The sequence below is a fragment of the Solea senegalensis genome, linkage group LG11 (genome assembly GCF_019176455.1).
Source record: "Solea senegalensis isolate Sse05_10M linkage group LG11, IFAPA_SoseM_1, whole genome shotgun sequence".
Lineage (NCBI taxonomy): Eukaryota > Metazoa > Chordata > Actinopteri > Pleuronectiformes > Soleidae > Solea > Solea senegalensis.
In genome coordinates this window covers 8,007,084-8,031,346 of record NC_058031.1, presented here as the reverse complement: position 1 = coordinate 8,031,346, position 24,263 = coordinate 8,007,084, and the positions used below count along the sequence as shown (strand labels likewise).

Sequence of the window (24,263 nt, the reverse complement as noted above, 5' to 3'; positions counted from 1 at the left end):
GAAAAATAACAGACATTTTACAGAATAAATTGCTCAATCTCACCTCCAAAGAAGAGAAACACTATCTACACAAATATTCTCAAGCTGTAATGATGAGGTGTGGCGTCCAGCCAAGAAAACCCACATGTTGTTGATGGATGTCTCTCCTAATTCATTGATTTCTAAGTTTATTAAAGAGGTTTATTGTACCTCTGCCATCATGGCCATGGATTGGATTGCTTAAGTGGTGTGGATGTACAAGGAAAGGAGAAGTCAAATATTCATTTCCCTGTAGTATAGTCATGGTCATGTCTTACTGTGAACAGCCATTTTTCTTCTCTTTTGTATCCTTTTGGCATTCTTGTCAGTTTGTAAAGCTTACGTGCTCGCTTGTGCACCAGCCCCAGTTTACGCTGTCTCTCCAAGAGCTGAGAGCAGCTATGGCCTAGAGCAAATGTCTGTATGTCGTCACTTGTTCTGACTTCACATGCGATGAATCAGCTCAGGGAGAATAAAAATGGCGAGGGGCCCTCATGTTTGCACAAAAAGCTATGGAATTGTTCACTTTCAGTTGCCCCAGTCTAACAGACTGAGCATTCGGTGGCACGATAAAGCAGACACACACACACCAAGATTAAGTGTGGTGCTAAAAAAGTTGTGATGCGGCCCTCATGGCTGGGCATTGGTCAGCTCTGCTCTTGCCTGGGAGGCAGTTCCACGTGCATCGCTCCTGACATGCAAATCCTATGGCAATTGCTGCACTTCCATCCTCTCTCTGTGTGTCCGCTGTCTGTTCGTCTCTCCTATTCTCTCTCTCTCCCTCCCTTTCTCTCTTGTGGATGTAACCATTCGCCCTGTGTACAGAGGAAGAGCAGCTCAAGCAGTGGCAGCAGCAGCAGCAGGGAGAGATGCAAGGAGCTCAGAGGAGCTCCAATGGAGCCACAGTCTCACCTCCTGTCTCTTTCTCCTTCTACCATCTCCCGTACCCCTACTCACAACCCATTCCTCTCTCTGTCTCCATCCCCATGTCCCTCTCTCCATGTCGGGCCCCAGAGCACAAGGACAAGGCGGAGTGGAGGAAGACGGTGCCCAGCTACAACCAGTCTGCTGGGGCCATGGATTTGCGTGTGTGGAACACACAGGATGAAAGTCAGGAGCCCTTGCCTAAAAACTGGGAGATGGCCTACACGGAGACTGGCATGGTGTATTTCATAGAGTAAGTAGCCACAGCATGATTATTATTCTCCCATTACATCAACAGCGCTAATCGGGCTTCCAGTAGTCTTTCCAGTTTTTTTCTGGCATTGTAAGCCAAATGTGTTGCGAGCACGGGCAGTGAGTCCTCTCTCCTCCCCACCCCTCGGATTCCACTGTGCTCCTTTAAATACCAGGTGCTGTGCATGCAAACTATCTGTAGGCTCTGTCATTGGAGCTTCGCTTTCATATCACCTGTGTCTGACGCCAGGTTCGTTGGTTGGTCCTAAAAGCAGCGCCGCGTCAGTTGTTCACCAGTCGATGCTGAAATGCCACGTGCCAGATCATTCTGATGGAGTTCACCACGCCGAACCTGCGCTCTCAGATCATGCCTGACGATCTCTACATCCACTCGCCCTTTTCTGTGTCCCTCATTTGCCTTCTTCTTCTTCACTCTTTCTTTTTCTCTCTCTCTCTCTCTTTGTGAAAATGTAATGTAGTGTGTAACTTTTAATGAATCTAAATCTCCATTAGATTCAAACCGCTGTCATATGAGTTCACACACAATACTGATTCAGCCTGTCGGCTCCACGTGACTCTCTGTGTGTTTCTCAGATTCGTTTTATGTCTAGATAGAGGCAACGGCATCATCGGGCTAAATGAAGCGGGACGGCTGCAAACGGGCTGGTCAATGGCCGACGACATTAAAATTTCGGAAGTGAATTGTACTGCTCAGAAAAAATAAAACTGTTTCTGTTTCTATTCACAAACAACAATAACATCAACAACAACAAAAGTCATTCAATAAGCCGTAAGATTAGAAGTTAGTCTTATTTTTCTGTCTTCAGAAAGCTTTTAGCTCTAGGTCTTGGAATAGCTCCCGGCTAAAGTGGCCCCAGTACTAATTACTTAATGTCTTAAATATTTTTTTGGCTAATTTATGTACTGCACCTAAAGCCTTGTCTCCACGTTCTTTTGTGTGCTCCAGTCACAACAGCAAGACCACCACCTGGCTGGACCCCCGCCTCGCCAAGAAAGCCAAGCCTCCTGAGAAATGCGAGGAAGGAGGTGAGCCAAAAATCTGCAGCCCAGCTCTGTGATTGTGACATTTGCACGGACAATCGTACACCTCTGTCTCAAGCATAATATACTCTCCTCCCGACCACACGCACAGAAGCTCCCTCTTCATCATCCCCGTGTGCATGAGCTGCATACCTGCATCTCTGCCAGGGGGGGCCCTGGCTAACAGATGGAAGCTGAGCAACTGAGTGGGCCTGGTTACGGTCATGCTGGTGACACGGCACAAACCTCTCCGTCTCCAGTCTGCCTCTTCATCCTCCTAATGGCTTCTGGTAGACATGCAGGGAGCCAGCGAGTCTCAAAAGGCAGCTTTCTATGGCCCCTCTTGCGTAAAGATATTCTCTGCACTGCGTGTGTTTGTCGCACAGTGGTGGAAGCTCATAGCTCACACAACCACACTGGAGAGAAAGTGCATTATTATCCTGCGAGTCTGTGTAGCACCCCCCTCCTCTATGCTGTGTGTTAAACCCTAAACATGTTGTGTCAAATAAGAGCAGACCTGCTGTTCTGTAGCTGTAGGTATGGCTGCTGTGAAGCTGCCAGTCATATCAGTGCCAATCGTTCACGTTGTGTCTCAGCGGTACCTGAAGTGATCTGAGTCTGAGTTTTCCCTGTGTGTTCTCTCCCCAGAGCTGCCCTATGGCTGGGAGAAGATCGAGGACCCACAGTATGGAACCTACTATGTAGAGTGAGTAAACCTTCTGCCTTTTACTGGACGAGCCCTGAGGGCTTAATAACTGTGGTGTGCATAGTAGATGTTGTTTACTTAAAGGCACAGTCAGTAGGATTCATTTCTTTATTTTTCACAACTCACAACTATACCAGTCCAGTCATGGGATTTCAATAAAGCGGCTTTCAGACACGCCCTGAAGTCCAGACACTTTCCTGCAAATGTCTTAAAGGGACATTATTTTTCAAAATGTAAACAATTTCACGGGTATACAACCATATTTTTCTATGCATGAGCACGAGTTGGTGCTCTAGCAAGAGAGATAATATGTGCTCGTATTGAAAGAGTGAGCGACGCAGGTGAGAGTGTGTGTGTGTGTGTGTGTCAGTAAACGTAACTACATATATTCTTGATACTCAAACACATGTTTTCTGCTAAGGTGGTGGAATAAATTGCTCAGTGCTGCCATTACTACGACAGTTTAGTCGGACTAAGGCCGTAGTCGGACTAAGATGCACAATCGGAGAACTTGCCATATCCGATAATACACGCGGAGGAGAAATCATCGCGATACAAATAAGAAAGACGCCATCGCCTTATGATTTCTGGCAACATTACTCCAGCTCAAGTCCGACTCGAGTCCGACTAAGTGTACCCATGATAGTAATCGGACTATCAATCACATTATCCATTCATAACTTACAGCCTTACCAACTCACACCAAATGTATTAAAGTCTTAAATGTGATTGGTGCATATTGTGTTGTCGTGCAAACGGTAGTTTCCCACAGTCCTGGAAAGCAATCATGTCAGTGCAGATAACACTTATAGGCTACGGCTTTGTGTGTATTTGAAAGAGGACAGACAGTGAGGACGGCAGACAATGAAGGTTTAGGGTTCCTGAGAGGGAAACGGGGGTGAGATTCCACTCTGATCGGGAGTGTAAACAAGAATACAATGTTTCATTTTAGTCTCATTAATGTGGACAAAGGGGAGGGGCCTGCAGGGGTGGTATCAACCTTCCTGTTTATGCAAGAGGGTCATTGAGAGGCTGCCTCTCCTCCGTCTCTGTCTCTTTGTCTGGCAAATTTTGTTGTGAGTGAACAACCAAATGTGACAATGTGAGTCTCATTATTTCCCCAACTGCCGCCCAAGACATGAGGTGTGGCAATTAAGGAGTGAGAAAGTGAAACGGGGACCAGCAGCGCGTGAATGTGAAGAGCGGAAACAAAAGTGAGGGCAATGTTTATCTCCTCGCACCGACTGGGGAGGGTTTTCTCCGTGCATGAGTCATACACAGCAAGAGCACAGAGGAGGGCTCTCTCACACACACACACACACATGCACACATGTAGCATACGCCATCAGACTCTCTGCATGTGGCTGATTCGCTGTGCAGCATCAGTGCATTCTGTCTTCCCACTGTGTTGCCATAGCCAGGATTTACAACAGTTAAAGCTCATTGCTCAGACGAGCTCCCTTCTCCCCATTAGCATACGACCGTGGCGGGACATTTGTCTCTGTGGGGACAAAAACGTTTCAGCACACGGGTGCAACTTTTGCAAAACTGTTAATCGTTTTAAATTGAGTTTTGAGTTAATGTGACAAAGCGCTCATTTCCATATACGTGTGTTTACAGTTTAGTCAATATGTTTGATCCTGGCTTTACAGTGCATCGATCTGATTTTTATCCCATCATGAATACAAATGACTGCACTAATACGCTGTGTTGTATGTACAGGTATAGATTCAGCTGCCTCAAGTACACAATTTTACAGTGTTTATCATTTACTTTACAACACTTCCGTTCTCCTACCAATTGTAAACACTGTGTGTATGGATTACATATGTATATATACATATATATATATATATAATCTGCTATTTTACAGTCCAGCCCAAACCATTTTCGTCACAAATTGAACTCCTGCAACGTTATTATTCTAACTTCTGTATAAGTTATTGTCGAGATAAGACAAGTTCCAGTTCTCTTTGAATCTAATGCAATTTTTTTTATTATTATTATTATTATTATTATTATTATCAAGGCCTGGTTTCAGTAGTGTTTTCATATTCTCATTCTGTCTGTGTTTGAGTATACACTGAATAGTCCGGCTTTCAGCCCAACGACATTAACGCTACGTGAATTGGTGACTCTACATAGCCTATAGGTTGATATCAGTGATTATAGTGTCAGATAATTAAAGAGGGATTTTTGCTTCTCAGTTTTATATGTATGTATATATATATATGTATATATATGTATATATATGTATATATATGTGTATATATATATATATATAAATATATATACATATGTAAAACCAGGCTAAAAGAACACAGATTAATACAGGAAGCAACGGACAAAAACAGAGGGATGTGCGATGAGCAGTCTTCCAAGAGAAACCAGAAAAGCAGGAACATATTTGCTATGCAAAGCCAAGACCTGTGTAACAGCGCGTACTCCTACCGCTTGCTCGTCTAATGTTATTATTTCACTTGTTTCACTTGCAGCCACATCAACCAGAAGACCCAGTTCGAGAATCCCGTTCTGGAAGCAAAGAGGAAGTTGAGCGTGGACACACCTACTGCCCTACCGCAGCCACCAGCACCAGCCACAGGTAACTGCACGCGCACAACCAAGTAATGTGAAGCGAACTGCTGATGAGGAAGTGTCTAAAATTCAATGAGATCATTCCTGTCATTATTTTCCATCTATGCAGATAATAGGAAAATGTGAGAACAGTGTGAAGTATTGCAGTTTTAACACAACTTGTGTCAAATTTAGAATGTTTGAATTAAACAAAATTGTTTAGGTTGAGCGCCAGGCAGGTTTTCCTCTTGTTTGTCATCAGAAATGGAGAGGAAGTGTGATCATTTGCTCTAAAACAAATCCTGGAATGTAAGAGGTCATCAGCTTAAAGTAGCACATGCTGCTGTTGGGACTGAAATCACACTGCCTTCTCTAGCTCCAGGGAAGGGCAGTGTTGACCATTTGATTTGTGTTATCAAAACACAGGTTCAGGCTTTGTACCTTTTTGTTGAAAAAAAACATATAACAAGGTATTAGATTTGTCCAAACACTGGAGTACAATATCATTCTCCTTCAAGCTGAGATGACAGACAAGGAGGAAGAAGACATGACCGTGTGACTCATTGTCACAAATTGCATTTTGACTGGGTCATCTGTTGATCATTTACCACTCGGTGGTGAACGCCGATGGTTAATCGCCCTCATCTCGGTCTCTGTAAGCAGAATTATGCTCAAATACAAACAGCTAACCACATTAGTATTCAAACTCGCCTCTGTGTTTCACACAACCCATGTACAGAACTGTCTGCCACACTCTGTTGCGTGCAGACCCCAGCTCCTGCAGCTGAGCCTCTCCGTGCAGTCTGTGGGATGGTATTGCTGGAGTGAACCACCGCCCGCAGTGCCAACTGCCTCCCCTGAGCCCTTACGGCACCTTCCCACCCTTGTTAATGAGAATGAATGGCTGGTGGTCCTGTGCAAGTATGTGGACGTGCGTGAGGTAGCTTTCTAAACAGTGTTATGACAAGACCGTCCAGCCTGACCTCACAGACAATGCCGCAGAGAGCAGAGAAGCAAAGCGCAGCACTATGCTCATCCGTAATTACGACGCTGACAATCCTGTCTGGCATTTTCATATAATCACTTCACCACACAACCCCCAGAAAAAAACACTGTCCCTTTGTGGCGCGCAGCTTAATCAAGACCATGTAAACACTGTTTAGGTGTGTAGCGCTCTCCCCATCCTCCCCTTCTATCTCTCCCTGCTCTTCTGTCAGTGCTGCTTTCATGGCGATGATGTAAGGAACAGACACTTTCCTGATGTGGTGCGTGAACATGGAATGCCCGGGCAGTCTGAAGGGGCTTAATCACGTCAAGCAGCATCCGTGTTGCACACCTGCTCACACCATTAGTTATCATAAGGAAACTCATGTTGTTTTTTTTGCATTAGCATGCACAAGATGAATTTACAATCTTGACAACATCTCTCTGGCACAGCTCCAACACAGGAACGCCAACTTAATCATGCTTGGAGTCATCTTCATTTTTCCTCCCTTTCTTCAGAGTGGTCACGTTCATTTGCCAATTGCAATGCAGTTATGCAAATCACATTCCCATAACAAACAGAGAGTGGTGTAAGAGGCAAGGAAAGGGGGGCAGTGGCAGCTCTAGTTCTGCCCTCCCTAATGAGATTGATGTCCCACCATGTATCTGTGTGGGAACTGTCCGAGAAGAAGCATGATGGGACACTGCACATAACTCACAGTCTCCTAGGCTTACACCACAGGGAGGAGAGAGTTAGGATTTAGGTAGAATTTCCCTCTCTGTCAAATCGAACTATTTGTCTTTTTCCGTCTCATTGCTCTTCTCATCTCTCTCGCTCTCTCTCTTTCTCTCTGTTTCTGACACGCACACGCACAGACGCTATAATTCCTTTTCTGTCATTTATGAAGTTGCCCCATTTACACATCCTGCAGGCACCAAAGAGGAAATTTGCGATGAAACTTACTTTGTAAATGTCAGGTGCACTTTAGTTCCGATTTATCACTCCGATTAAAGAAATCTGTCGCTCGACAGATTTGAAACTAGGACAAAAATACTGACATTTTGTAATAACTACAGTCTGCTCTTAAATTGCAATTTATTAATGTTAATGTAATTACTAGCAATGAGCGATGCACTGTCTAACACGCCACTCTGCAAATGTTGTTACGATGGCGACGGATGGTAATTTATTTTCTGTTTCCCTTCATTTCCCATGTTCATTTTCAAAGATATGTCTGTACCACATAATCTAAACCTAAGAAGTGTGGTGCTGCATTCATTCGTTCATTCATTAATTCATAAAACTGCCTTTATGTCTCACATTTTATTGACAGACTAGAACTAGGAAACATATTCAATTTATGGTAATTGCAGTAATGTGGTTATTCAAGCAATTTATTCCATTTATTTCTCCATTACCTTTTGTCAAAAGCTTCTCACCTTCTTCTCCTTCATCTCTACAACAGAGGAGCCTGGTGTGGGAGTGCGGGGCTTCACACGGGATCCATCTCAGCTGCAGGGCTCTATCCTGCAGACGTCGCTAAGAAAAAGCCCCCAGGGATTTGGGTTCACCATCATCGGAGGAGACCGACCCGACGAGTTCCTTCAAGTCAAAAATGTCCTCCCGGATGGACCTGCTGCACATGACAACAAGATCAGCTCAGGTAATCGTCCCCTACTGACCTTTATGTTCCTTAAAGTGCACCGTGGTATCTGGATTTCATTTCAGCTGAGGCTCCTCCATACTTACTACATTACATCCTTAAGTTGCTATGTTTCTGTTCATACTAAAATACTCGATCTTACCTTCCAATCTAGTAGTGGCAGTTTTGTATGTCCATGTATTCTTTAAGCGATGGGTTGTATAGGTGTGGGCACCAGTTGACCACCTCACTTAACCTCTGTCAAGCATCTGGTTATGGAAAGTGTTGCATGGAGCATGGTTAGACCACCACAGACATGAGCAGACTTAGTAGTTGGAGGCCATCTTGCTTTATATGGCACCACTGCAAAGCAACAAAGGGTGAACTGCTATAAAGATCAGTTAAGGAGGGATTGATACTTTGTCTAGATGGATGGGTAGACAGACAGACAGACAGATGGATTTATTGATTCCTGGAGGGAAATCATGACTGTTAGACTGTAATGAGCTTAAGCATGCATACATGGAACATTTAGACAGAACCAGGGGCACGTACACACCTGCAGTAATACAAAGCAGCTCTCTATGGATGCCACAAACACTAACAGTAAGTAATTTATTAAACAAATAAAACAACACCACCAAAAGATAAAATAACTAGCAAGATTTAACATTGAAAAAAAAACAAAAAACTGTGGGTTTCTGAAAAAAAGAAGTAAAAATGCATCATAGGATTAAAAACCATTGCAGTTTTTTAATAAATAATGAAACAAAAGATAATCCAGGGTCACAAACATGTGCGTGTAGTGTGTGCTTTTGCACAGAGGCACACTCTGACATCAGCGTGCTTACCATGCATAATACATGTCTATGTATCCTGAGTACACACATAAATGTGTTAATAAATAAATAAAAAAATACGCTCAGCCGTGAATGTCACGTTGCTTGATCAAGCAAAAGCAAAGTGTTTATAGGCAGCGCTCAGTGGAGCGGATCCTAAAAGAAAAAAGCATTTGTCAATAAAGCACATGTTCACTTTAATAGCTGACACGCAGATTTCATATATTAAAGGTTTAACGGGACCGGGTGACGTCTCATGGCTGGACTGTGATAGGAATGCTTATCTGAGACATTTGCCCGTCTCCTGCAGTAACAGCACCCTTGCGTTAGTAGCTCAGTAAATCCCCTTTTATCGTACACACACTGTAAATACTGTGACCACGTGCACAAAGGCTTTTATTGGTTTGAATTACTGTTGCCCCGGGTTTCACAGAACAGTGCCATTGATCGCGTTTAGCATTTTTACAGCCACGTCAGAGATGCTGCTGTGACTGAACATGCAAGTGGGAGAGTAATTATTTTCAATATTTCATTTCCCTTGAGAAGGAGGCTAATTGATTTAACCAAAAAAACGGGACTACAATTCATTCAATTGGGTTATAATAGCAGACTGTGGCAGTGTAGTGAAACGTTGGTTTTGACTTCCTGTCAGTAAGTGTAGAACATTCTGAGACCCTGTATTTTACTTACCTTACCTCTTATCACGTGGGCGCTGAGTTACTCGACAAGTCATTAGAGCAAGCACTTCATCGGGCGCATGGAGCTCGAGTTTAACATTTGCTGTGTTTGCTAGGAGATGGTATTGATTGTGTAGGTGGGCTTTTGAATCTGAGCCAACTAAGCCAGTCAGCAATTCAGCTGACCGTTCAGGCATATATCTCAGCCAGGCCAAGGGTGACAAGAGTCTCTCCCCTCTCAAGGAGATCCTGTTCTCTTTTACTGCCTCTCTCCATCACATGTACATCTGTACATTTGAGAGTTGTACAAACGGTTAATACTCGCTGTGAAAACACCATCAGTTGTATGATTGTATAATGTCTGATTTTGTCTGCGTTTGCCTGTTTCTGTTTTGCCGTCCTTCCTCCCAGAGTTCTCATTGTGCTTTGGCTGTTTCACAGAAAAACTCATGATTGTTTCAGGTGACGTGATCGTTGACATCAATCGGACGTGTGTGCTGGGGAAGACTCACGCTGACGTGGTGCAGATGTTCCAGTCCATCCCTATCAACCAGTATGTCGACATGGTCCTGTGTCGGGGCTACCCCCTGCCTGAGGACTCCGGCAACAGTGAAGAGGTCTTAGGAGGCCCTGGCACCTCCAAGGACGCTTCCCCTTCCCCCTCCACCTCCACGCCACAGGAGCCTCATTACACAGTCCCGGATGGAGGAACTCTCTCCAGGCAGACTGCTGCCGTAGCACCCATGACCAATGGCGGCCGTCACCATCACCATTCTCATCCCCAACAACACCACCACCACCACCTTCCTCACGTCCCCAATCAAGAAGGCCCCGACCCTACTCTGTTACAGCCAGAGCTGGTGAGCGTCCCACTGGTGAAAGGCCCCACTGGGTTCGGCTTTGCCATCGCGGATTGCCCCCTGGGCCAGAAGGTGAAGATGATCCTGGACGCGCAGTGGTGCCGCGGCTTGCTGAAGGGCGATGTCATCAAGGAGATCAACAGGCAGAATGTCCAGACGTTGAGCCACTCCCAGGTGGTGGACATCCTGAAGGACCTGCCTGTGGGCAGCGAGGTCAATGTGCTGGTGCTTCGAGGAGGTGAGTTCACATTGTTAAGAGAGTATGCATCGCAGCCACAGGTAAGCCCGAAGCATCGGCATAATCCTCATAAGTACGGTGCAGCTGGCAGGGTGACAGTGCCAATGCTGAGTCTTCTCTATTGCAAAATCGCTGCTGTCTGTATTAATCCACTCAGGTTACTGTTTAGACAGCAAGCAGGTGTTTGAGCCCAGAGATACTCGAGCCATTAATAGTCCCAAGCCTCTGACATCATTTTGTGAATGGCAAAACTGTAGCGTAAAGCAGCTTTGAGTTAGAAAAGTGCTATATCAGATTAATAGTCAGTCAAAACGATCCCTATTTTAAATAAAGCAGTTTCATGCTTTGGGCCGCACTAATGCTGAATCATCCACCCAACATGCACCAAATGCCAAATAGGGAGCAAGTCATGCTTAGTCACTTGCTGAGCTTTGCTGGGAAGATACAGAAATGGCACTTTCAGTGATTCACTCGCAAGAAGTAGCAAGACGTAGAAAAAGGAAGACGGGGAAGATGGTGCAGGCTGGGCCCATCCCTGCTTTTCTTGATCTTGATACTTCAGTCTTTCTCTGGTTTGAAGGCCTTCCTCCCTTTTGCCTTTTACTGCAGTGCAGTAGCCTAGATTCAAGAGATCAGTGTTGCACCCATATATCAGCTCTACTTAGCCAGGCTCTGCCCTGAGCTCAAGGGACTTGTCCTGTGTTTGTGCTTTTATTAACTTTGTAGTCTGTTGTGTACCAGCCTCATATGCCTTTTATTGTGTGTGTGTGTGTGTATTGTGTGTATCGCTGTTTAAAAAGGAGCAGTAGATCACAGCTTTCCAGGACTTAAGGAGCAGCGCTGCAGGGCATCCCTCAGGTCACCAACAGACTAAGATTAGGTTAAGCTTTTCTCCAAGCCAAAGGGCTAGAACTCTCCTGTGATTACAGCTGCAGAGAGAAATGAAACAGAAAACGATTGGGTCCTGCTTCCTGTTCTGGATTTAAATCTGGAAATGAGCCCAAGTTTCCTTTCCTGTGGGATGAGGACTCTGCCTGGTGCCTAAGATATGATTTGATCAGTAGGAGATGCGACTAGTACGTTTACCATACAGTGATGTAAAAAGGAAATAATACATTTGAAGTGTTTTTTCACTTGTTTTTTTTCATCAGAAATTCATTTATTAATGTTTGTTAATGCCGTCTGAAATGTTTAAAATCTACAGCCAGGGGGAGCATTTACAATGTTAGAAAACAGCTGGCAGTTTTAACCCAGATAAGTGCATGTTCCTCCATGGTTTTGGGTCACATCTGTGTCTCACATGCAACAGTGACATGCAAAGTACACTGAGGTATACTGCCCCCTACTGACAGACTATAACTCAAAGGGGGGGGGAAAAAGACCAAGCGTGAGGGAAGAAAATTGCATTTCCTTAGAAAACATACATATCGGCAAAAACCTTGCATGAGAAAAGAGTGAAGATGTACCATGAAGCTCTTATTCTGAAGGTCAACGTGTCAGTAGAGTGGGAGAAAACACGGTAGAAAGGCACGACTTGAACCTATGTTTAATTGGGACCCACTTTTCAGAGAACACAAATGTTTCTGCCTACTTGACTGCTATTTCTGTAACACCTTGTTATACTATTTTGAAAAGGTAAACCAGGCATTTGTTTGATAAATGAATCCCTGCTTCCTTTTATGCATGTGTCATTTAACGTGTAAGTAAAAGGCAGGGAAATCTCTGCAATTGAATTAGCGACCCAAATACATCCTGCTTTTAAACATGTGTGATAATGGATACATGCTACAAAGTATTGTGCACAAGTCTTTGGCCATCATTATATTTCCTTTTTTAACAATGCTATAATTATTATATATTTGTTATGTAGTTATTTCTCAATCATTTTATTGGAACACCCCCTGAAAATATGGGAAACATGAACACAGTTTTAAAGGTTAAAATGACTCTGGCTCTCTTCAACCTGTCCTACAATTTCATGTAAACAACAACGACAGCTCGCAGAATTTGACAGTCTTGAAAACAACTAAGCTCGTGGTATCCTGAGACTTTGGCACAGTACACAGTGTGCAGTTACAGTACTGTCATTTTTAATTTGAATGTCTCTCCATCTTTGCCTGCAGGTCAGACATCTCCTGTGAAATCACTGAAACCGGTAAGTTAAAGTAAAGTGTCTTTTGGGTGAAACTAAAAAAATACACGTTTGATAAAAAAATAATGTGACTTAATTATTGATGAGAGAACAGAGTTGGGTTTTTTACTTCATCCTGGTTATGCACAAGCACCACTCATGTTGTGCATGTGCTGTGGTAGCTGTTGTAAGCTACATTATTCAGGGTGCCCACATTAGCCAGGCTGTTATTTCTGGAACTCTATGTGGGTAAATATGCTGGCTCCTGGCACACAGCAACTTAACATCCCTCTGTGTATGGGTGTTTAAAGATGATACGCCATGTTCAACAGCATGTTTCTGTGCCGCTGCTCCTCCATGTTACACTTTTAAAATAGAGAGAAGCTGGGGCAGCAACAGGCTTACTCATGTTCTGTCTCATTCGTTTAGCGCAGAATGATTTGGTGTGATTGGTGCACCGCTTTAAAAACCTGAGACCAGTGTAGCAGCATGGGCAGGTTATTTGGGCTACACGGAAATCACTAACAAAATGTTCCATTACATTCAGACCATTGCCAAATGAGGTCACACATTGCGGATTAAGTTGATCAGCTCCACATGATTCTCTCCGCGCTTCTCCGTACTGCAATGTTTAGATCTCGTATATCGCGCCGCAACATTCCTGCGCCGCACACAGGAGATGATTTGTTGTATGTCATGACAGACAAACAGTGTTGGGCTGTAACGCGAGACGACTGCAAACACAATGAAGCGCCAAGTGAATTTTACTGCTCAAAACAACCAGCCCGTTCGGGCAGTTTGACGGGATGAACGTGGGAAAACAAAGTGACAAACGCTCCCTCGGTCGGGTCTGATAGTTTTGTTTGCCAAAGCTTGTTTTCTGATGAAGAATACCGTTTCTGTTTCAGAAGATTATACTTATCGTTAGAAAGTCACTCACTGCCGCTTTAAATAAAGAGTATTATTAGGAATTAGGAGAATAGAGAATATTAACCGAGTCAATGCACTTGTGTCTGTGTTTCAGTGCACAGCTCCCGTGTCCCAAGCTCTGTCCCAGCCAACTCCTCAACAGGCACCTCATGCTGTACCCCATCAAGGCCCCCAGCCACAGCGACAGGAGGTGATCAACAGCACAGAGGCTCTCAGTCAGCCGGAGACGACACCCAATCCCAATCCCAATCCCATCTCCTTCCCAGCCAACACCCTGCATTCGTCCTCGCCCAAACCAGATGGGTCTGAGCTCTACCTCAAGTCCAAGGCGTTGTTGGACAGCAAACGTAAGTGGTCTTTAGCAAATGCTCTTAAGAGGCGAAACTGGCGCCTTCAAATCAACGAAACATATACATATAAGTAGAATGAAGATATAAAATAATGATAAGAAACATCTTGACATTTAAGAATAGAATAATGAACAATGAGTTCATGGTTTGTTTATACTTAAAAAAAGAGAAAATATGTAGCATGAGTAGTGTCAGTTTATATTCTGTTCATTATTTTGTCACTTAATCAGTTTCAACTGTTTTATTTAAGGACATTATATCTGTTCAAGAAATGCAAAATGTTATTTTCTCATTACCTGATTATATGATTTGAAAACTCCAGCTTAGAACTGCTTCCTCATATAATATACGCATTGTCCACTTTGACCAGCAACACACAGAACATGGTTGCTTACTCCTGTGTCCTCTCTGCAGCTGCTAATACCAAGGACTTGGATGTGTTCATCAAAAGGAACCAGGAATCGGGCTTTGGCTTCAGAGTCCTTGGAGGCGAGGGGCCAGATCAGCCGGTAAGAGGCAGCACGGGCCCGTCCAACCGTGTACAACCAGGCTCAGCATGCTGCCAGAATGCTAAGCCCTTGGATACCGGAGACTGCCAGCCAGACACCAAGCAAATCAATATTTGAGCTGCATTCATTTACTGAAATAGCCCAAATTTCTGCTTATATCGGGAGACAATGACAACATTTAAAACAAAACAAAAACAAAGAAACAGTAGACCTAGAAATGACAGATAAAGAAAACGTCTTAAATGCTCAAAGCAACTGAGATGATTTATCTACAACCTTCACGCTCTTTCCACAGGTTTACATCGGCGCAATTGTGCCGCTCGGTGCCGCTGAGAAAGACGGGCGCCTGCGGGCAGGAGACGAGCTTCTCTGTATAGACGGTGTGCCAGTCAAGGGCAAATCCCACAAGCAAGTGTTGGAGCTGATGACCAACGCTGCCCGAAACGGCCAAGTCATGCTCACAGTCCGCAGGAAGCTGGTGCACTCAGGTTGTTCTGCTGCTGAGTTATCATCTCTACTTTCCTTTCACAGCCCTTTCACTCTTTTCTTTTGATCAGTATGCTGGAGGAGAACCTCTGAGCAGAAGCTTTGATGTGGGATTTATATATATATATATATATATATATATATATATATATATATATATATATATACATATATATATATATATATATATAATATGATAAAGGAAAGTCAGCCAACTTTAGCAGTTAGGGTGTTATTCTATGCAGACTTCCTCTTGGAAAGAAAAATCAAGTCCTGGAATAAAGAAGGAAACGTATTTACTCAAATCAAAGGAATGTGAATGAAGATCTTTTTCATGCCCCTGATATATAGGACAAAAGTAAACAAGGAAAAAGTGGGTCACAGCAAACACATGAAGTTACTGTGCAAAACTTTGCATTTGTTGTGCTGCTGCTACGTCAGCTTTGATCATGTTGTAACAAATGAAGCATCATTTACGTGCAGGGGCTCAGAAGGACCAGAAAGGTCAGATGATTGTATGAATTAAAGGTTATTCATGTGTTCCACAAAGTATTTGCGGAAGGATCTAAAAGGGACAACTTTGAATAATTGTACACTGATTCAAATGTACCTAAGCTGACCACTGATGAATATATAAACATTTGCTGACTCGAGGCTTGAAAACACATATACGGTTAAGAAGATCTGAACAAGATACAGGGATGTCAGCTTTTCCTCATGTTCCTGTGCAATGTCATCCTTCAGATGGGGGTGAAGAGGAGGAGAGTGGTCAGCAGCCCCACCACGTTGCATCTGCCCTGGTCAACAGCTCTCCCAAGATGCCCGGTACCGAGCTGCCAAGTGCTGTCCAGCAAGCCCATTCGTCTCGACCCGAGTGCTTTGACATCACTCTGCAGCGCAAAGATAACGAGGGCTTTGGTTTTGTCATCCTGACCTCAAAGAACAAGCCCCCACCTGGAGGTCAGACATAAACAAAAACATATCCTGTATGAAATGGTTTTTTATTATTAAGAATAATAATAATAATAATAATAATAATAATAATTATTATTATTATAATAATAACTCAAAATTAAATGGAGTTAGATTGAAGTGGATGTAGGAAAGAAAATAATTCCCAGACTGTTTTTATTGTTTGTTTTTCTCTTGTGGGTTATAATGGAATAAATCTTGTGATCCCTTCGCTGTTTTTTTTTTTTACTAGAGCCCCGACCAATTTATTGGTTGGCCAATAAAAACTGGCCGACGTGAGCCTTTGTTATGGGCTTACATATGGGTTTGGTGTTTACATTTGCTGATATGTGAGTTATGACAACTTTTATTTTCCAGAAAATATGAGGCAACATCATTTTTCACTAGAGTTTTGTTCTGGATTATAAGACAACAAACAAATAAGACGTGCAAGAAACTCTTCACGTTTATTCTTTCTTTTATAGGGCGGGAAAACTTTGGCTTTACAGCAGACGTACAGCGACTCGACTGACACGCTTACACACAAAATACAAGCGCATCTGCAAACTAGTCCAAAATAGTCATTATTATAAATAATTACTTGTTTTCTTTTGATTTAAAATATAGGTTAAAAATGAATAAATCTAAAAATGTTTGATATTAGGATTTAATAACAGGATCTCAGGAATAATTGGCACTTTGAAATATATACTGTATATCTGTTGTTATATCGGTATTGAAAAGTTTGACCCCCATAATATTGGCTCAAGTATCGCCTTCGGCCTCATATTGTTCAGGCTCTACTTTTTACCTTGCACTTTATAGTGCCCTTTTTGGCTTTATTCCCAAAAACCTGTATTATTGATTAATCACTAGCATTGTTTTTCATAACAATTCATCAGAGGGATTAATAAAACTGCATCCGGGTACCAGCAACAGCTATACTTGCACTGCAAAAGCTGTTATTTTCAAGCAGTATCTTGACGTGTGGTTTGTTGAATCAGATATTCACACAGTCATCTCTCTGTATTGCTCTGTTTCAGTTATACCTCACAAGATTGGCCGCATCATTGAGGGCAGCCCCACGGACCGCTTAGGTCAGATGAAGGTGGGAGACCGTATCTCTGCAGTCAACGGTCAGTCCATTATGGAGCTGTCTCACAACGATATCGTCCAGCTCATCAAGGATGCCGGCAATTCGGTCACGCTCACTGTTGTGCCTGAAGATGGTGGGTTGGCAATTCTCTGTAAACGTGCCCCTCTGCACAGCGGCGATTTTGACGCGTTGTAGCGGGAAAAACGCAGGTGTTACTCGTCACATGTAAACAGCGGCTTCGTTTAGCTCATTGAGGTCAGAGCGGCGTGTCAGTGAAACGGCATGCGCCCTAAAACCGAGGAAGCTTAATGGAACATCATTCATTTGATGACTTCCGCCTGTTTTCCTACTGTGACCTGTCAAAATGTCTTCCGTGCATATTTGTGAAGAGAACGGGAGGGGTTTTTGTTTTTGTTTTGTTTTTTCTCTGTGTCATAGTGAATGGGTGTGCTTCAAGAGCTTTGTTTTTACAGACAGTGCTCCTCCATCTGGAACAAATTCAGCCAAGCAGAGCCCCTCAGCACAACACAGAGCTGTGGGCCAGCAGCCTCCCAGCTATCCAGAAAGGTACACAAGAATACACAAGCACAATCTCTTCTGCATTTACACAGGCGTTGTTGGCGCTCTCCTGAATCCATTTGGGGAAAGTCTAATAAAGGTTCTACCACTTGAACTGTAAATCAGCCCTAATCCTCTCTATGCAGACTCTGTCTTGTGCTTCACTGTGGCCCATTACCATTTCTCATGGCTCACGCTTTTCTTGTTAACCAAAAAAGACAGACAATTCCCTCTGTGGGTTACTGTTTAGCTGGTGAAGCAAAGACTTGGAGACAAACTAATAGGGTGTCTCACTTTTTCTTTGATCTCTCTTTTTTTTAAACAAGATTACCCTCCGTCAGCCTTTTTAATCCATTGCTGCTGCGGCAATTCCACATCGTCATTTCTCTCCTTCACGATCTCACATTCGCTGCCTATCAGCATGTGTTCCTCTTCTCAATTAGCCTGGGATCCATCCCTCGGCACAGCCCTTCCTCCTCTCTCTGTAATCTCCATACGCATGCCTTGGGTTAACCCAGACTATGAGCTGACACTGCCGTCTTGACTGCTCAAAGTGTGTAAACACCTGTACATGAGAGAGAATTTGCTAAGACGGCCCAGACTCTAGTGTGCTGGCAGTTTGTGTGTTCCCACAAAGGCATTGTAATGAGCTCTGTTAAGCACTGAAGTGTGCCCCCCGTTATCCGGCAATAAACAGTAAAAGCAACATGGCTCTTTGAAGGATTCACCCTGGTCTCTGTGCGTTAGACAGTGAAACCAACAGAAAGCGGCTCATGCTGCTGTAATGAAGGCATGATGGTGTGTGGATCACACTGGACTCAGCAGAGGGGGGAAATAATGACTCCCTTTTCTCTGTCTCCATAATATATACAGTAATGTCTCTGTTTTTAATATGCTGTAGCTTATGTACTCCACAAATGGAGGAAATGCGTAGTTATGCCTATATTTCCCCATGTCAGATATTAGAGTTTGTTTTATAATGTCTATAGAACATATAAGTCATTGAAATTGTTGATTTTTTTATTTCTATTGCTTTCCACAGTTTGAAGTAGACATTGAGTTTTCATCTGAGGTTCAGTGTTATTTTTGCCGTATTAAAATAGAATGAAATAAACACTGTAATGTGTTTTTGGTTGTTTTTGGTGCAGGAATGGTGACGGTGAAGTGAATAACTTTTTCCCACAAAGAGAGATGGGTACACTCATGACATCTGGCCCTAAGCAGGTAAGGCCAAAGCCAGATAACGGAGAAGCACAGTATATACTGTAGTACTTCATTTACTGTAAAGTCATTAACTTGGCACTTGTTTTTTGAGACATACGTGGATTTCAATCATGCAACGGTGATTCCTCTGGTGTTAAATTCTCATATTCTGTGTAACACAGGGCTGTTTCGTGGTGGAGCTGGAGCGCAGCCAGCGAGGCTTTGGCTTCAGTTTGAGGGGGGGGAAAGAGTATAACATGGGACTGTTCATACTGCGCCTCGCTGAGGATGGACCTGCTCTTAAAGATGGCAGGATACATGTGAGTGGTCTTGCTCGGCTGCCTCTATTCCCAGAATTGACTGGATAGTCACACACAGCATCCAGTGTGTCTTGCGTCATGTAGTGTACAACTGGCATGAAGCAAACCAGTACATATACTGTATTTCCACTGTATCCGTGCCTCTATTTACATGTGCTCAGTTTTGAAAATGTATTTCATATTTGAAAGTACTGTAACTGAACGTATTCGTGTCTGGTAAGTTCTGACACACCTGCCGCTTGTGATGTGTGCATGACAGGTTGGAGATCAGATAGTGGAGATCAACGGCGAGGCCACACAGGGCATCACACACACTCGGGCCATTGAGCTAATCCAAGCAGGAGGCAATAAAGTTCATCTTCTGCTCCGACCGGGGCAGGGCTTGGTCCCGGATCACAGTGAGTGGCTGCTGAGAACCACATGCATGCACGCACACACACACACACTCATTTGGTGTGTGTTATATAGAAGCTTCTGTATGGATATGCTTGATAGCAGGGTGCTGAGTTTCTTTCTTCTCTTGCATGTGTTGCAGCTTCTCTCTTGACCTTTTTCCTCCTCTCATTCTTTCTCACAACCTCTATCTTGGTCTACTTGTTGTGTTCTTTACCTACCTTGCATTCTCTGTTTTCTGCACCAGCACGGCTGTCGACTTCTACCGATGTATCTCTTCCTCCTATAGGTCTGAACTCTTCTTCCACCCTGTGCTTCTACATGAAACCAGAGCATCACTAAAGGCCTCACTGCTTTTCTTGGTCTGTTCCTAATAACGTTGGTAAACCTTGTACTCCTCTTACCTTTGCCTCTGATCTATCCTTTTGAAGTAGTTCATCCTTCCAGATTTCAGTCATTCTCTGTCCCTTACTTCTTCTTCATCCCCATGATCAGATCTGAACTAGATCAGTTTCGTGTGACTTAGTGAAGTATACTCTTCTCTGAAGGGGCGAAACTAAAGCAGTGAGTCCTAGAGGAATGATCAGACCTGCAGGAGCATTGAAGGCTTCGTAATGGTATTGTAAAACGTGTGATGCCACTGAACACACACCACATCCTGAGTGTGAATGAATATGGTGACCTGGAGAAAAGCCTTTAAATAGATATTGATCAGTGAATGACAGGTGGTAAAAGGATCTGTGTGCATTCACTGGCATCCGAACCTTCCGAATCCAAAGACCAAATTAGAATGAATTTCTATGAGTTGCTGCTCCTAGAAATCCAAGAGCTCATTTCAGCGCCACTAAGACCATCACTCTTTTGTTTCCTCTCTCTAGTTTTTTGCTGCATATATCTGCTCTCAATCACAGCCGTGAAATTCTTATCAGCTCGGCTGAAAATTGAAACGTCAGTGCTGGCTGAGCACTAGCACCTTCGTCATTGATGGCCATGTCTTCAGCTGATGTATATCTCAAACAAGGCATATATTCAGAGGGATATCACAGGGGGGGTTATTACAGATAACGAGATTAGGTTTTCACAATATGACAATAATATTTTTCTTTTGCCTGATGTGCAATTATCTTTCAGTTTTGATGAATGTGCAAACTAAGAAAAAGGAATATTTCAGTTCTTGAGTACATGGTTTTTAGCTCAGCGTGAACTGTGTCTTACTCTCCAATGCTTGGTCCCTTAGGTTCAAAGGACAAAGTCACCATTCAGTCATCTCCAGCCTCTCCATCCTCCGTCTCCTTCTCTACCTCAGAACTGTCCCCATCTTCTCCCAAAATATCTGCCTCTGACGAGTTCACTGAGGGGGACCCGAGGGCATCCGCATCCCCTGGTGCTGCGCAGGAGCACGGTAGGCAGGCTAACAGATCACGAGGTCAGCAGCTCCCACACCACAACCATAAGCGCACCACTAGCCCCAGCACTCAGACCAGAAAAACAAGCAGGGGAGACTCCAAGTCTAGTAGTCCAAAAAGAGCAGCTGAAGGCTGGGCAGATCAAGCAGAGCACTCCCAGAGCCCTAGAAGAACAGGGCAAGGCCACAGCGGATCCTTGGAAGATATGAGCAATGAGAGAAGAATTCAAGGACAGAGAGACCACTACTCCTCTAGCCCCAGGAAGGGCTCCAAGAAGGAGTATGACACTGTTGTGCCTTTGAAAAACCTGGAGGAGCCCCAGAGTCCTAGGCGTCCAGCAGGCCAACAGCCCAGCATTCCCACTAGAGAAGGGAAGGACTGGAGGTACAAGGAGGAGGACGCAGCTTACTGGCAGCAGAGGGGTACAACAGAGAGTGGAGACAAAAGCAGGGTTTCCACTGAACTGCACAAGAAGGGCAAAAGGGCTGAGCACGAGGCAGTGGCCCAAAAATCTCTCTCCCAAACACAGAGGGAAAGGCTGGGGTCAGATGCTGATAGTGGCACCCTAAACCGAAGGAGTGCACGAGAGAAGGGGGATAAAGAGTATTGGGAGAGTAAGTACCATGGCCCAGTTGATGAAGTGAATAGAAAGGACCCCAGAGGTTCAAGCAGTAGCATTCAGGACCCTAGCTGCAATGGGACCACTACTAGCAAGAAGACTCCAATCACCCCAGGCCCGTGGAAAGTTCCTAGCTCTGCCAAGATCCATTCTCAAGTGGACATAACATATGCAGACGTCTGATATCTGTCCCTGCATTTATCAACAGAAAGCTGAGCCTCTAAAGTGTGGACATCCACAATGGAATTATCTTCTTTTTTTTCTTGAACAAAGCAAATCACTGTGTAACCAGCAACATAGCTTCTCATTGCTTGTGATTTTTTTTTTTTCTTCACCCAGTTTGCCTTGGTTAGTTTGCATCAACCTGCTGATGTACGTGCTCGTACTTACATGAGTGAGATGGATGATGTGTGTGTGTTTTAGATTGTCTACTTTGTGCCAATCACAGACTCTGGGAAACGAAGCTGCTCTGTGTTGCACTCACTGTGAGACTGTTTGTGGGTAAGTGAGTGAACTGCTCCTTCCGGCTACTCACATCACAATGAAGGATCCAACTTTTTTTTTTTGTTATTATTCTTCTTCTTCGTCGTCACTTTAAAAGGTTTAAGGCACATCCCTACAATCACTCATTTCCTCTTCCTGGCAAGACTAAGTCACTGTTGCTGTCACTGATGCATGTATTTAAAAAAAAAAAAGAGGTTGGTGAAGTTCTAAGGTGGCTTCACTCTCTTCTGATTTATTTACAGTCTGTTCTTTGGGAGCCTGACTAGACTTGTGGATTGCTATAAATTGTGTGTGTGTGTGTGTATGCGTGTGCGACTTCATTCACACACACTGAGACGCCCTGATTTTATTTGCTTATCACAGGGTTGGCATACACTATCCAGGAGCTTCATATGCATAAATCAGCGGACCAGATACTTGTGGTTATAATTCTAATGTTTGTTACATGTGTGATGATAATAAAGCATAATGTAATTTATTGAAATTATACGTAAACAGAACCGTTTGTGCACATACCCGTGCTGTCATTTCACTTAAGATGTGGATTTTAAATATAGAAATAGAATGTGTAAATGACCGCCACCATGCGAAACAACAACACTGCAAACCTATGCATTCTATTTCTAATATTACATGTTCTGTAAACATCAGCCTGATCCATATGTTATCTACTGTTAGCAGCTCTGTATTTTTGCTCCTCTGGCTATGTGTGTGTGTGTGTGTGTGTGTGCGTGTGTGTATACAACTGGTAGACCGACTGGTAGACCTGTGTATTTTCAATATTACTGTAGCATCAACTATATTCAGAAACATATTATTTAACAAAAATGACTACACATATTGACACATAATTTAGATGAGTTGAATTGTCAGGGTTTGATTGTAATAAGTGAGACCTTTGCCTTCAACTTACTTAAACGTTTAAGAGATATTGGTATTTTTATCATCATTAATGTAGGCACAAAAACATAATTCTCCTCACTCTAACCTCCAAATCTATTTTTGATCTATTTTTTTATTTACAACATGACCAATAATGTGAGAAACAAGTGCATGTATATTTTTGCTTAGCTGTTAATTATTAACAACATCATGGCTGTCACTATGGTGACATAAACTAAAGCTAGACTCACAAAGAACGCAATTCATTTCCCACATATGGAAGGAAGGAATTTGTGGTTGCACATATTGCAACATGTGAAGAATGGCTTGACTTCTTTTGTGGGAGTTCTATTTGAAATTCCTCTGTGAAGTTTATCAAATTGAATTAAACAGGAGCTCATAGGCTTCTTAAAAAACTATATATATTTATTGGAATCAGTTGTACCCTGCTCTGAAGATGAAATATGTTGTCTCGATGTTGTTAACGTGGAGTACAGAGACATCTAGTGGTTGGTTGCTCATCAGCCTGCCAGTGAAAGGATGTACAGGAATAACACTCGCATCTTCTGGTCTGTGAGGCCACTTATTAATTTATTGTCCACTTTATTGTTGAATAATTATTTACTGTTCATTATTATGTATGATACCGTGGCCTTGCATTGCTCCAAGATAGAACAACATTATCTTAATTTTAACATCATTGTAGTTTTAAATGTTTATAAATTGTACAGCACCTGTAAAAAAAAATATTTGCCTTCATGCAGAAAAGAAAAATCCTCTGTAAATTGTTTCATTATTTTTTTAAGGGAACTGAGAGGAAATGATATAACAATAATGGGTGAAAACAAATAATCTGGTCATGGCATTCCGTTCATGCACTGATAAATAAAGGTTTACTGAGAAATACACAACTGTGGTTGTTTGATTTATTTGTAATTAAAAAAAACAACTAGTATCTTGTACTTCACAAATGTATTAGACCACTGTCATAAAATGAGAAGCATAAATATTTTGGAAATATTTCAAAAACTTGTTTAAAACTAAAAAGCCAAACATTGCAGTAGATTTCTTTAAAAAAATAAAAAATAAATAGACCTATTTGGTGAAAAATAATTTTACTTAGAGACATTTAACGTGCAGTATGTGACCACTGGTGTATATAATAAAAA

General features: G+C 43.0%; 1 protein-coding gene across 9 annotated transcripts in view; it reads left to right on the top strand.

Annotated features, from left to right (window-relative positions):
- The window catches only part of magi3a (membrane associated guanylate kinase, WW and PDZ domain containing 3a), a 100,738-nt gene extending 76,736 nt beyond the window's left edge, over window positions 1–24,002 (top strand). For 2 of the 9 annotated variants that reach the window (XM_044039254.1, XM_044039253.1), the window contains 17 exons: window positions 1,033–1,195; window positions 2,162–2,241; window positions 2,884–2,941; window positions 5,437–5,543; window positions 7,966–8,163; window positions 10,100–10,756; window positions 12,880–12,911; window positions 13,912–14,164; window positions 14,582–14,676; window positions 14,972–15,164; window positions 15,907–16,122; window positions 17,157–17,342; window positions 17,683–17,776; window positions 18,916–18,991; window positions 19,153–19,290; window positions 19,550–19,688; window positions 20,921–24,002. In XM_044039254.1, the coding sequence (XP_043895189.1) occupies window positions 1,033–1,195; window positions 2,162–2,241; window positions 2,884–2,941; window positions 5,437–5,543; window positions 7,966–8,163; window positions 10,100–10,756; window positions 12,880–12,911; window positions 13,912–14,164; window positions 14,582–14,676; window positions 14,972–15,164; window positions 15,907–16,122; window positions 17,157–17,342; window positions 17,683–17,776; window positions 18,916–18,991; window positions 19,153–19,290; window positions 19,550–19,688; window positions 20,921–21,891 (3,656 nt within the window). In that variant the 3' untranslated portion in view covers window positions 21,892–24,002. Of the gene's footprint in view, window positions 1–1,032; window positions 1,196–2,161; window positions 2,242–2,883; window positions 2,942–5,436; window positions 5,544–7,965; window positions 8,164–10,099; window positions 10,757–12,879; window positions 12,912–13,911; window positions 14,165–14,581; window positions 14,677–14,971; window positions 15,165–15,906; window positions 16,123–17,156; window positions 17,343–17,682; window positions 17,777–18,915; window positions 18,992–19,152; window positions 19,291–19,549; window positions 19,689–19,930 lie in introns of all 9 variants that reach the window. The other 7 variants (XM_044039261.1, XM_044039258.1, XM_044039259.1 and 4 more) reach the window with 7 other exon arrangements.
- Window positions 24,003–24,263: the final 261 nt, after the last annotated feature.